Here is a 12,560-nt window from a genome sequence, read left to right on the forward strand (position 1 = left end):
TGAGGTCAAGGCCACATGACCCCAGGTACCTGAGGTCAGCTGCCTCCTCAGCTGTGAGCTGGCCCTGCCTCTCCAGGGCCTGCTGCTTGGCCAGCAGCTGGGCCCGCTCTTCAGACAAAGCCTCCTTCTCCTGCAGGGCCCTCTGGAGCACGTCCATGTGGGCCTCCTGGTCTTGCAGGCTCTGGGCCAGCTCCTCCTCCAGGGCCTGTTTCTTGCATGTGACCTAGGGGAGGGGGAGGGGAAAGTCCAGCAGAGAGTGGAAGTGTGAGGAGGGGCCTCTCCAGGGAAAAGAAGGACTTCAGAAAAAGTGGTTTCATGCAGAACGGCATGGAGGAAAGAGTGGAGGAGGAGGGTGGCTATGCGACATATTGGACCCCTGGCGCATGTGTGTTTTCACAGCAGAGGGACCTCCACTCCTGTCACCATGATGGAGAAATTATTGAACTGAGCACCCCCAGGTGGGACCCAGCTGCCAATCTAAATGGTAACCTCTGTTGGGTCACAAGTTTCTGGGGTCAGGAGACATGGCACAGAAATGCAAAGAAGGTGACAGAGGAACAGATTGTAGCAGACTAACACCTCCACCAAGAACATCACAAAAATCTAGACAAAACCTATCACAGGAATCTGTATAAGGCCTCAGAGAGCTGTCAAGGTAGCTGGGTCTGAAGGAGCCAAGATCTTGGAGGAAAGGGAAACAGAAGAGTGAGACCACCACTCAGTATCTCTTCTCTCCTCAGAGCATGTGCTGTCCTATTATGAATAGGACCAGAAAGTGCAGTGGAGCATCCAGAATGTCAGGCAGGACGTCTGGCAATCTCAGAATTGAGACACAAACACCCAGAGTTCAGGGTGGGGGCCCTAGTTAGGAGCACAGGAGAGCCATACCATGAGGTCAACACCCCGAGGTAGCTCACTCTTCAAAAAAGACTGAAACCAGTTACAAAACAGCTAAATCCAAGACTGGATAAAGGTGATCTGCTCTGACTCTGATATCCTAAAATGAAAAGCAAATTCCCTTTGGAAGAAGTTTATATCACCCAGAGCCTCAGATTAGCTCTACAAAACCTCAACATCTGTCATTCAATAAAAAATTATTAAGCACCAGGAGATAAGGCCAAAGGACTGAAAACGAAGAGATAAAAGACAATAGAAGTAGACCCAATTTGGGGGTCCAGATGTTGCAGTTATCAGACAAAGACCTGAAAAATGTTATAATTAATGCATTCAAGAACATATCCAAGAAGATGGAGAATTTCACTAGATAGCTGAAGTGCGTGTGTGTGCGTGTGTGTGTGCGTGTGTGTGTGTGTGTGCGCGTGTGTGTGCGTGTGCGTGTGTGTGTGCGTGTGCGTGCGTGTGTGTGCGTGTGCGTGTGCGCGTGTGCGTGTGCGTGTGCGTGTGTGTGTGGTTGAAGTGACCATCTGAAGCAGAAATATTAATAATGTATTACAGAGCTTATAACAACATATGTATAAATAAAATATATGGCAACAAGCCCTAAGGATGGGAGGGATAAATGGAATATATTGTTGTCACGATCTTACATTGTTTGTGAAATAGTATAATGTTATTTTAATATAGACTGTGCATACCGTAATTTTAAAGTAATCACTAAAATAATAACAAGAAGAAGTATAGCTTTAAAAAGTTAATAGAGAACATAAAATGGAATACTAAATAAATATGCAAATAACCCAAAAGAAATCTGGAAAGGCAAAATGTAAAAATTTACAAAAAAATGAGATAAATAGAAAACAAACACCTAGATGGTGAACTTGAACCAAGCATATCAACAGTTACCTTACATGTAAACGATGTAAACACTCCAGTTGAAAGGTAGAGATTGTCAGAGTAAATACAGAAGCAAGACCCGACACACTTCACATATACAGACATAGAGAAATGAAGGTTAATGTATGGAAAGGATATAACATGGAAACAGTAAGTAAAGAAAGTTGGTGTGGCTATATCAATATCAGGAAAATTAGATATCAAGAAAACAAATGTTACCAAAGATAAGAGGGGACATTTTATAAAGATAAAAAGTCAGTTCAGCATGAAGACATAAAATACTAATTTGTGTGCTCCTAAAAATAGGAATTCAAAATATATGAAGCAAAAGTAGACAGAACTAAAGATAGAAATAGACAATTCCACAATCATAGAGATTTAAATGTCATTAATAGAACAAGTAGACAAAAAAAAAAAATCAAACTAATAAAGCAAACAAACTAATAAACCCCATAAGGACACAGAAGACTTAAACAACAGTATCAAGCAACTTGACTTAACTGATATTTATAGGCACTACACTCAACAATGGCATAATACACATTCTTTTTACATGAACATGGAATGTTCAACAAAATAGCTAATATGCTGGGCCATACAGCATGCTTCAATACATTTAAATCTGTTCAAATAATATGGAGTATATTTTCTGACCTTATTGGAATTACATTAGATGTTGATAATAATTAGATACTTAGGAAATTCCCACATTTGGAAATTAGGTAATATATGTCTAAATAATCCATGGGTCAAAGAAGAAATCACACAGAGAATGAGAAAATAGTTTGAACTGAATGATAATAAAAACACAACAGGCAAAATTATTAGAATGCAGAAGAAACAGCCACAAGACCAAGTAGGAAATCTGAATAGCCCTATATCTAATAAATAATTAAATTTTTATCAAAACTTTTCTCACAAAGAAAACTCCAGACTTAAATGACTTCACTAGTGAATTCTACCAACATTTAAGGAAGAAACAGAAATTTTAAAACACTTTCAGGACATAGAAGAGGAGGGAACACCTCCCAACTTATTTTGTGAGGCCAGCATAACCCACATTCCAAATCTGACAAAAACATTATGAGAAAAAAAATTATAGACTAATGTTCCTCATGAATATGGATGTCAAAATCCTTAAAAAACATTATGAAATTGTTTATCTCAGGTATGCAAGGTTGTTTTAACATTAAAAAATAAACCAATATAATTAGCTGTATTAACAGAATAAGAATGATGGCATGATCATCTTAATTCATTCAGGGAACACATTTAACAGAATTCAAAACCCATTCATAATTTAAAAAAAAATCTCAGCATGCTAGGAATAAAAGAGAGCTTCCTCAATCCGATAAGAGGCACCTATGAAAAGCCTATAGATAACATCACACTTCATGGTGAAATATTGAATTCTTTCCTCGTAGTTGAGTTTGGTAGGAGGATGGCCACTCTCACTACTTCTTTTCAATTTTGTTCTGTAGGTCTTTAGCCAGTGAATTAAGAGAAGATGAGATAAAAGTCACTGAGATCAGAAAGGAAGTAAAACTGTTGTTATTCACAGATAACATGATTATGTACATGTAAAACCCTGGCGCTTATCAATGAATTTGTCAAGGTCGCATGACTGAAAGTTAATCAACGAGATTATATTTCTATATACTAGTAATGGACATAGGAAAATGAAATTAAAACAGCAAGGCACAATATCAAAACTAGGAATTAATTTAATCAAAGACGTGCAAGACCTCTACACTGAAAACTACAAAACACAGCTGAGAGGAATTAAGTAAAGAAAAAAATGGAGAGATATACCATGTTCATGGATGGACAACTAGATACAGTTAAGATGTCCAGTCTTCTCAAATTGATCTATAAATTCAACACAATCCCCATCAAGGTTCTACCAGGCTTTTTTGGGTATAGAAATTGACAATCTAATCCTAAAATGCATATGAATATGCAAAGGTTTGAGAACAGCCAAACAAGCTTGAAAAGAAGGATACGATGGGGATACTCACATTACTTAATTTCAAGACATTAAAAAGCTACAGGGGGCTTCCCTGGTGGCGCAGTGGTTGAGAGTCCGCCTGCCGATGCAGGGGACGCGGGTTCGTGCCCCGGTCCGGGAAGATCCCCCATGCCACAGAGCGGCTGGGCCCGGGAGCCATGGCCGCTGAGCCTGCGCGTCCGGAGCCTGTGCTCCGCAACGGGAGAGGCCACGGCAGTGAGAGGCCCACGTACCACAAAAAAAAAAAAAAAAAAAAAAAAGCTACAGGAATGAAGACAGTGCAGTTTTGGTGAAAGGATGAACACATAGATCAGTTTGCACAGATCAACAATATGATTTGGGCACATATATGCACATGTATGATCGATTTATTTTCAACAAGTTGCCAAGATAATTCAAGGAGGAAAGGAAAGTCTTTTTGAAAATTGGTGCTGGGACAACTGGATATTAGTATGAAAAATAATGGACTTCAGTTCCTATTCATACCACACACCTGACTTCAGTTCCTATTTCATACCACACACCTGTGGTTCTCACACCTTAATGTGCATCAGCGTCACTGGGAGGGATAATTAAAATCCAGATTTCTGGGCCCCACCCACAGAGTTTCAGATTCAGTAGGTTTGGGGAGGGCAGCTGAGAATTTGCATTTTAAACAAGTTCTCAAGAGATACGAATGCTGCTGGTCTGAGGAACACACTTTGAGAACCACTGCTGTACAGAAAAATCAACTTGTAATGGATCATAGACCTAAGAGCTAGATGAAAACAGAGCAGGATATTGTCTCGTCCTTGGGCTAGGCAAAAATTTTTCAGACAGCCCCTAGAAAACACTAACCATAAATTTTTTTAAAACTTGGTAAACTGAATTTTGCCAAAGTTAAACTTTTCTGTCCATCAAAAATACCATTAAGAAAATGTATATTTAAAAAAAAAAAAAAGGGATTCCCTGGTGGCGCAGTGGTTGAGAGTCCGCCTGCCGATACAGGGGACACAGGCTCGTGCCCCGGGCTGGGAAGATCCCACATGTTGCGGAGCGGCTGGGCCCATGAGCCACGGCCGCTGAGCCTGCGCGTCCGGAGCCTGTGCTCCGCAACGGGAGAGGCCACGACAGTGAGAGGCCCGCGTACCACCCCCACCAAAAAAAAAAAGAAAATGTATAGGCGAGTCACAGAAACGTGAGTACATCTGTCTGGCAAAGTACTTTTATCCAAGATATACGAACTCCTACATATCCATAACCGAAATATGAAAACCCAATAAAAATAGGCAATAGACTTGAATAGATACCTGACAAAATAAGGTATATGAATATTTAGGAAGCACATGAAAATGTGCTTAATGCCATCTGTTATCAGAGAATGCCAATTAAAACCACAATGGCGTATCACTTCACACACACAGAATAGCTAAAAAGTAAAGACGGATGAGGCCAAATGTTGACGAGGCAGAGGAGCGGCTGGAAGCCTCCCACGCTGCTGGTGAGTAAAATGATAGAACCACTTTGGAAGACCGCCTGCCGGTTTCTTATAAAGTTCAACACACACCTACCCAGTGACTCCACAATTGCACGCCTATGTATTTACTCAAGAGAAATGAGAACATCCACACGTGACTTGACCATGAATGCTCATCGCAGTCTTGTCCACTCCCCAAATGGAAAGAACCCAGAAGTCCAGCAGCGGGTGAATGGATAAGCAAGCGTGGTTTATCCGAATGATGGAATATTACTATGCAGTCAAAAGGAAGGAGCTCTTGATACACCTAAGAACAGGGATGGCTCTCAAAGACGTCATGTTGAGGGAGAGAAGCCGGGCTCAAAAGAGTCTATGCCCCATGGCTCCATTTACAGCAAGGTCTAAAACAGGTCAGGGCAGAGGCCACCTGGGTGGCCGTGACAGGAGGGAGCCTGCTGGGCTGGTGGAGACACTTTGCTTACAACTGTCAAAAACTGTGCACTGGCTTACTGAGTGTAGTCACCCTTTGACTAAAAAAAGAGGAAAAGATGACCCCAAAAAGGCTAGGACAGTCTGAGAAACAGAAAGAGGCTGGACTGAGTCCCAAAGGTGACAGACCATGAAGTCTGAATGCCACTGGGGGTCGGAGACGCTGCAGAGACAGGGTTTCCATGTGGACCGACAAGGCTGATGTCAGGAGAAAGCAAAGGTGCTGCAGTGTCTCGTCCCAGGGAGTCTGACCTCCTCCATGGAAGATCCATGTCAGCAGATTTGGGAATGAACGCAGGAATGCAAGAGCGAGTGAGTGACGGGGCAGCTCTTTTGTGTGGATGCGGTCCAGGAAGGAGAGAAACAAGACAACGGAGGAGGAGTGAAGCCTTCCCCCCGAGCGTGTGAGCATCAGTGGGCCCGAGGCCTTCGACCCTCTGACCAGGGGAGAACCCAGCCCCCGGATGTTGGGGACAGGCCTGATGTAAAGGTCCTTCTTTGTGTGTCCCTCCCCCGTTCCCCGCCTCCCAGCCCTGCGGAGACGGCTTCGAATCAGCCACGTCAGGCAGCATTGCAGTTAGAAAGCGCTGGTGCTGACATGCATCCTGAACCAGCGTGACTTCCAAAGGTGCCGTGTGCCCGGCTGCCCCAGAGGCAGCGGTGGCCCTGCTGGGTGGGCCTGGGGGCCCGGGGCCCGCGGACCCCTCACCTGGCCCACCTGCTCCAGCTGCCGCCAGAGAGGCAGGGAGGGGTCCATGTGCAGGCCCCGCCCCCACACCCTCAGCCCCCAAGTCCAGGAGGGGAGAAGGCGGGGAGAGCACGGGTGAAGGGAGGGCCCTGAGCTCAGGGGAGCAGGGTGGGGGCAGGAACTCACAGCCACGCTGGGGAAGCGAGGCTCAGGCAGGGTCCGTCCCCCTGGGCCCTTGTCTCACCTGCAGGACCAGGTGGCTCAGGGAGCCTTTGTCCCGAGCCAGCCCCGCCATCAGGGCAGCCATGTCAGCCAGGGAGTGTCTCTGCTCCACCCCCTCCGCCTTGAGCTGGCACACGAGCAGTTCCAGGTTGGTTTTGCTGGACTCGGCCTGGGGGGTGGAGGGAGGGCAGAGGGCACCCCAGGGGGGAAGCCAGGGAGGGACTTTCAGGTTCATGGGCAGAGCTTCCGCTGGGCAGAGCTGTTAGCGCCGGGGAGGGAGTGAGCCCCGCATCACGGAGGTGTGTGAGCCGGCGCTCTGGGTGGGGCCTGGTGGAAGGGGGCCCACGGTGGTGAGGCCTCTGGGGCAGACGGTGGCCCCCGGCTACAAGGCTGCAGCCAGGAGAGGTGACAGGGCGACCGAGGGAGGGGGCACCCTGAGAGAAGGTGTGCCCAGCGCAGGTGGGCCGGTGCCCACTGGCCAGGGACCCAGGAGGCCGCCGCTGAGTTTGGGGGCTCTGGGGATGGCCTGAGGGCCCAGGCAGCGGGGAGAGAGGAGTGGAAGTCGTACCTGGGCCAGGGCCCTGCGCAGAACCTCCGCCTCACTCTGCAGGACGTCCCTCTGCAGCCGTGCTGTGTTCAGCACCTCCTGGGCCGACACCAGCTCCTTCTTGAGCCCCGAGACCTTCTCCTCCAGCTGCTCCAGGCGCCCTTGACTGAGACCCGGAAACCAGAGGGCGCTAGGTCACCTCAGGGTGAGACGGGGGCGGCAGGCAGGGCAGCTCCCTCCAAGCCCAGGGGCCCCAGAGGAGCGCGGCTCGCCCTGCAGGCCAGGAACCGCTGAGCCCTTTCTGGCTGGGGGTGGCACTGTCAGCAGAGGCCTGGCCCACACGCCTGGGTGAGCAGCGCGGCACACACGCTGGGGCACCCATCTCGGCCGGGCCCAGGGTGGTGGATTTGCCCCGGGGTGGCGCTGGGCCGGGCTTGGAGTGGGTGTCTGGGTGGCAGTGGGGGCCGGCCGCCGTGGGCGGGGCCTGCTGTCTCGCTAGGCACCCCGACCCCTGAGACGAGGCTGGTGCAGAAGAGGTCGCATCAGCAGCTGAGGACGCGGGGCCCAGAGGGGACAGGACAGCCCGCTGGTGGCGGCGCGGCGCCCCTGCCGTCCAGCTCCCTCCGGCCCTGCAGGCCCTGCTTCACCAGCTCCGCCTTCTGCCCCGCCCCCCGCAGGAGGCTTCTCTGCAGCCCTGCGCGCCTGGCCTCCGGACTCTGCCGCTCCCCGTCGGAAACATCCATCTCCCCCTCAGCTCCTCCACGCCCCTCCCGAGCTGCCTCCTCTCTGGGAGCAGGGGAGGAGAAGCCGGGGGTCCCGGGCGTGCAGCGGGGAGGGGACCCCAGGGACCCAAAAGCCCTGGAGGGCCTTGCGCCCGGGGTGTCCCTGCCCTCGGCCTCTGCACCTGCAGAACCCAGCGGGGAGGAGGGGCGCCTGCCCGACGGGAACCCCACAGCTCCAGGTCTGCTTGCGCTGCTGACCTCCCCTGACTGCTGAGCCTTGTCAAAGCTGTGCTCGCTGCTGACCCGCCCCCGTCGCCCCGGCCAGGTCCCCTCTGCCGGTCACCCACCAGCCAGGGCTGCAGTCTCAGCAGCTCTCTCCCGGCCGTGCTCTGAAGCACCGAGTCCTGAGGCCCCATTTCCCAAATGTCCCTGGGATTCAGCCCCTCCTTCCCCGGTGCTGAGGGGCCGCTCCAGCCTGCCCTCCACCCCCTGGCCCTAGGACGCTGCAGCCAGATCAGCCCTGCCAAAGCCACGGCTGTGAGGGCGGCGTCGCTGCCAACGGCTCCCCCGCGGCCCCCGTGACCTCTGCTCCTTGGCGTGGTGAGGGGGCCCCGCCTGCCTTGCTTTGCGCCCCACACCTGCTCCTGTCTCCCCCTGGCAAAGCTCTTCCCGCCCCCCGGGGGCCCCCGCTGGCTCCTCCGCTCCCGGGCCCCCGTGCCAGGCTGAACCCGCCTGCTCCCATCTCTTTGCCCATCTCCCGTGTGTTTCTCCAGAGCGGGACCGGGATGAATTTTTTCTTTGGACCTCCTGTCTCAGAACCAAGTGCGCTGTCAGGACACCCGGAGAAGGGGCGGCCCCGAGGGACCTGCAGTCCCAGCCCCCGGGGTGAGCGAGGGGAAGCACAGGAGGTGGTCCTGTCTGCCCCTGCGTCGCTCCCTCCTGCAGGAAGCCTTCCTGGGCCGCCAGCCCACTCCCCGCCCCATCTCCCGGCTCGGGCAGTGTGTGGATTTGGGAAGGCCCACCGAGCCTCTCACTCAGGACTATAAATCCTGGGGGATTCTCGTTCCAGGTCCTTCACCCCCACCAGCCCCAGGGCAGTAAGACGTGCACAGAAGAATCCAGACAGCCTCACGGCCGACTGCACCACGGAACAGCAGAGCCGCAGGACACGCCAGGAGGGCACGCGGGGCCACCCCAGCGGATGGGGCGGGAGTTGGGGTTTTATGGACCACCTGTGAAGGCTGGGTACGACCCCCGGAGGAGTCCTGGCTGCCAGCGGGGAGGTGGGAGAGAGCACAGCCTGCTCCCAGGAGGGGAGTGTGGAAATGGGCCGGGCGGCCGGGAGCCTGGGATGCAGGCCAAGGGGCAGGCACGTGCTCAGCCTGGGCTTTGGGAGGGTGAGTCCTGGGGAGACACAGCCCAGACGGGCCCAGACGAGGGAAGAGGGGCTGTGCTCAGTGCAGGCAGGGGCTGGGGGGTGAAGGGGCGAGGAGGCAGCCTTCGGGCCAGGAGTACTTCCTGTCCGGGAGATGGCCCTCACTTCTCCTGCGGGGGGCATCGTGGAGAAGGTGAGCCCAGCCCTCCAGCCTCACCTTCCCCGGACCTTGCTGGACTCCCGGCAGCGCTTCGCCTCCAGCTTGCCCAGGAGGTCCTGGCGCTCCCGGGCCTGCTCCTGCCTCAGCTCCTGCAGGAGCCTCCGCGAGGCCCGCAGCTCCCGCTGGCTCTCGGACAGCTGCTCGTGGAGCCCGGCGGCCGCTGCCTCGGAGGACTCCAGCCGCCGGCGCAGCTCCTGCCCGCAAGTGGGAGCGTGGCGTGAGCCCCGTGGCCTGGCCAGGCCTTCGACCACAGAAGCCAGCAGGGCTCCCGACTGCCCGAGAAAGGATGCACTTCAGACCGGAGACCCTGCCGGGGTGTGGGGTCCAGGGGCAGGCGCCTGGTGGGCCTTGTGGTTTTGCTCCGGTGGGGACGGGGCACAGCGTTGCCTCTGTGGCCGCCCACCTGCTCCCGTTGCCGCCGCCTCTCAATGACCACCTGCACAGCCCGCAGCGCAGGGTCCAGGGCGGCCGGGGAGCACGCCCGTGGCGGGGACGCGGCCCGTGGGGGGGACGTGGCCCGTGGGGGGCTCCTTGGTTGGCCCCGCGCCTCCTGGCCTTCGGTGCTGCCGCTCCAGGCTGGCTCCGGGCACCCCGCGTCTGCCTTCGCCACCTTCAGGGCGCAGGGAGGAAGGGGTAGAGGGGAGAGAGCGCAGGGCTGAGGTCGGACAGGTCCTTCCAGAGCATCTCCCGGGCCTGCTCGAAGCACCAGGACCCTGCAGCCCCTCCGCTGCTCCACGCGGGAAGGACCCGGGACGGGCCCGCACCTTTGTGATGCTGTCCGAGGTGAGCTGCAGGGATTCCACCTCAGCCCTCAAGTCTCCCGGGGCCGGCCGGCCTCCACTGTGACGGGACTCCTGCTGGCGGGGGGGGGGAGGCTGCTCAGCGGGGCCCGGGTTCCCCCACCGCGAGCCGCCCCTCTCCCAGTGCCACGCACCAGTTCCTGAACCTCCGTTCTGAGAGAGGAGATGGTTTCCTCCTTGTCCGCGTTCTGCTCTGTGAGCTTCCGCACCAGCAACGTCTGCTCCCAGAGTCTGGAGAGAAGTCGGGGTGGGGTCGTCAGTGCAGAGGACAGAGGCTGGGGCACCGGCGGGCCCTGGAACCCCCCGGCCCCGTCGGCCACCTCCTGGGGTGCGGCCTGCCTGCTGGCTTCGGCCGCCTCTGCCTGCGTGGACCTTAGTCCCGCTCCAGTCAGACGCCTGTCTTCTGCTCTAGAACCTGCAGTGGCTCCCGCTGTCTCAGGGTAGAGCGCAGAGCCCGAATGCAGCACTCAGGGCCCCCGCTCTGACCCTGACTCAGCTCTCCAGCCCCACAGCGTGGCTTCCCAAGGCGCTGCTCTGTCTTTGGGGTGTGGCAGGTGCCGTGCTCACCTCTGGGCTTTTGTCCCGGCTGGTCCCTCTGCCTGGAACTCCTCTGCCACCGTAAGTCTAATGGTGTCATTGTCTTTCCTTCCCGGGACCGCCTTCTTCTCAAAGGCCCCTGGCTGCCCCCCAGCACCCGGGCCTCCCTTCCCGTGGGCCCAGAGCCCTCGGCTCAGGCCCCGGGCGCTGAACCCTCGGGCTGCGCTAGACCGCCCGTGCCCCCGGGCCCGCCGCGGCTCTCCTCCGGGGCGGCTCCAGTGTGTTGGACTCGCTGACCCCGAGGGCGTTCGTGACCCCGTGAGCCCCAGGTCCCGTGGAACAGAGGCCCGTGGCAGCGTTAGGAGCTGCCTCCTGCTTCCTGCAGAAGCTGTCCTCACAAGACCTTCGAGCACCACACGTGAGTTCCGTGTCCAGAACCTCCCACGATAACCGGGGGTGGACCCCGGCCCCTCTGGGGGCCCTCAAAACAGGCGCCCACCCCTGAAAGGATAGGGCTTTTAGGTCTGAAAATTCCACTTCTGGAAGCAGCCATGGGGGCAGTGTCCACAGAGACGCGCCCAGCCGCAGGTCGCTAGCGCTGCCTCCAGGGCATGGTGGGTAAGGAGGTCTGGACCCACCTGCCTTTGCCACGAGGTGGCGATTATGAGCCGTGGGCGGCTTCAGGGCAAGTGCCCCGGTGTCAGGGTGTGGGGTGAAATCAGGAGTTACAACTGCATGTGAGCAAAGTCCCAGACCCGCGGCCGCAGGGCAGATGGGTGGGCGTGGCAACCCGCCCCCGCCCCCCACCCCTGACCTCCTGCACCCACCTGGCCTGGAGTGCCACCTTCTCGGCGTCCCAGCGACCCTGCAGCTGCAGCATCTCCCGCACCTTGTCCTGCAGCTGCTGCTCCAGGGCGCTGGCTGTGCGGCTGGCCGTCAGCCGCAGGTTGGAGCCGAGGTTCAGGCAGGCCGTGTGCAGGCGCTGGGCCGTCCTGGCCGCGTCCACTCGCATGTCAGCGAGGCCCCTGGGAGACAAGGGCGGCACTCCGCTGAGCCTCGGGGCTGCCTGTGGCTCGGCCTGGAGGCTCCACGCTGGGCGGAAGGGGCAGGGTCTGGTGACAGGCCTGCGGCAGACCCCTCCCGTGCCGTCCTCAGGGGAGGCCCCGCCGGGTGGCATCTCGGAGGGGCGGGGGTAAGCGGGGAATGGGCCAGGCCGGACAGGACAGGCTGTCCACCTTGAGCAGCACTTCCACCCTCTGAGCCTCAGGGGCCCAGGGTGGACCGTTGGAGGTTCTCGGCAAGGGCAGGGGGGAAGCCAGAGTCCCTGCGGGTGGATCCGGCCCCTGGCGCTGCATCTCCCTAGCTGGCCTGCCTCTCTTCTCTCCCCTGCACCCTTGCCTGCCTCACTCTGTCCATCCGTCCATCTCGTCCACTGCCCACCTCTGCTGCCGTCTCCACCACTCCCATCGGGCCCCCCGTGGGAGGAGTGTGGTGGGCCCGATGCCTGGGCCTCAGGTGCCCTTCTCCCCGACCCTGATGGCGCCCACGCCTGGCTGTGTGGGCAGGGTGGCTGGCACGCACCTCTCGGTGGCTGCACGCAGCTCAGCCAGGTGTCCACGGAGGGCTGTGACCTGTCTCTGCAGGAGGAGGACATCCTGGTGTCCCACCGCGCAAGTACGCTGGGTCTGAAAGCAAGAGGCTT

General features: G+C 56.0%; 1 protein-coding gene across 1 annotated transcript in view; it reads right to left on the reverse strand.

The window, feature by feature from the left end:
• CROCC2 (ciliary rootlet coiled-coil, rootletin family member 2) overlaps nt 1-12,560 on the reverse strand; it is a gene marked incomplete at both ends in the record, with an annotated part of 68,882 nt that overhangs the window by 35,389 nt on the left and 20,933 nt on the right. Inside the window, 11 exon segments of the mRNA XM_082658246.1 lie at nt 30-223; nt 6,457-6,474; nt 6,680-6,826; nt 7,226-7,370; nt 7,811-7,990; nt 9,519-9,715; nt 9,925-10,131; nt 10,286-10,375; nt 10,456-10,552; nt 11,686-11,883; nt 12,440-12,543. Coding sequence (XP_082514372.1) covers nt 30-223; nt 6,457-6,474; nt 6,680-6,826; nt 7,226-7,370; nt 7,811-7,990; nt 9,519-9,715; nt 9,925-10,131; nt 10,286-10,375; nt 10,456-10,552; nt 11,686-11,883; nt 12,440-12,543 — 1,577 coding nt within the window.

Source organism: Grampus griseus, assembly GCF_964374135.1.
Source record: "Grampus griseus genome assembly, chromosome: 7".
Classification (NCBI taxonomy): Eukaryota; Metazoa; Chordata; class Mammalia; order Artiodactyla; family Delphinidae; genus Grampus; species Grampus griseus.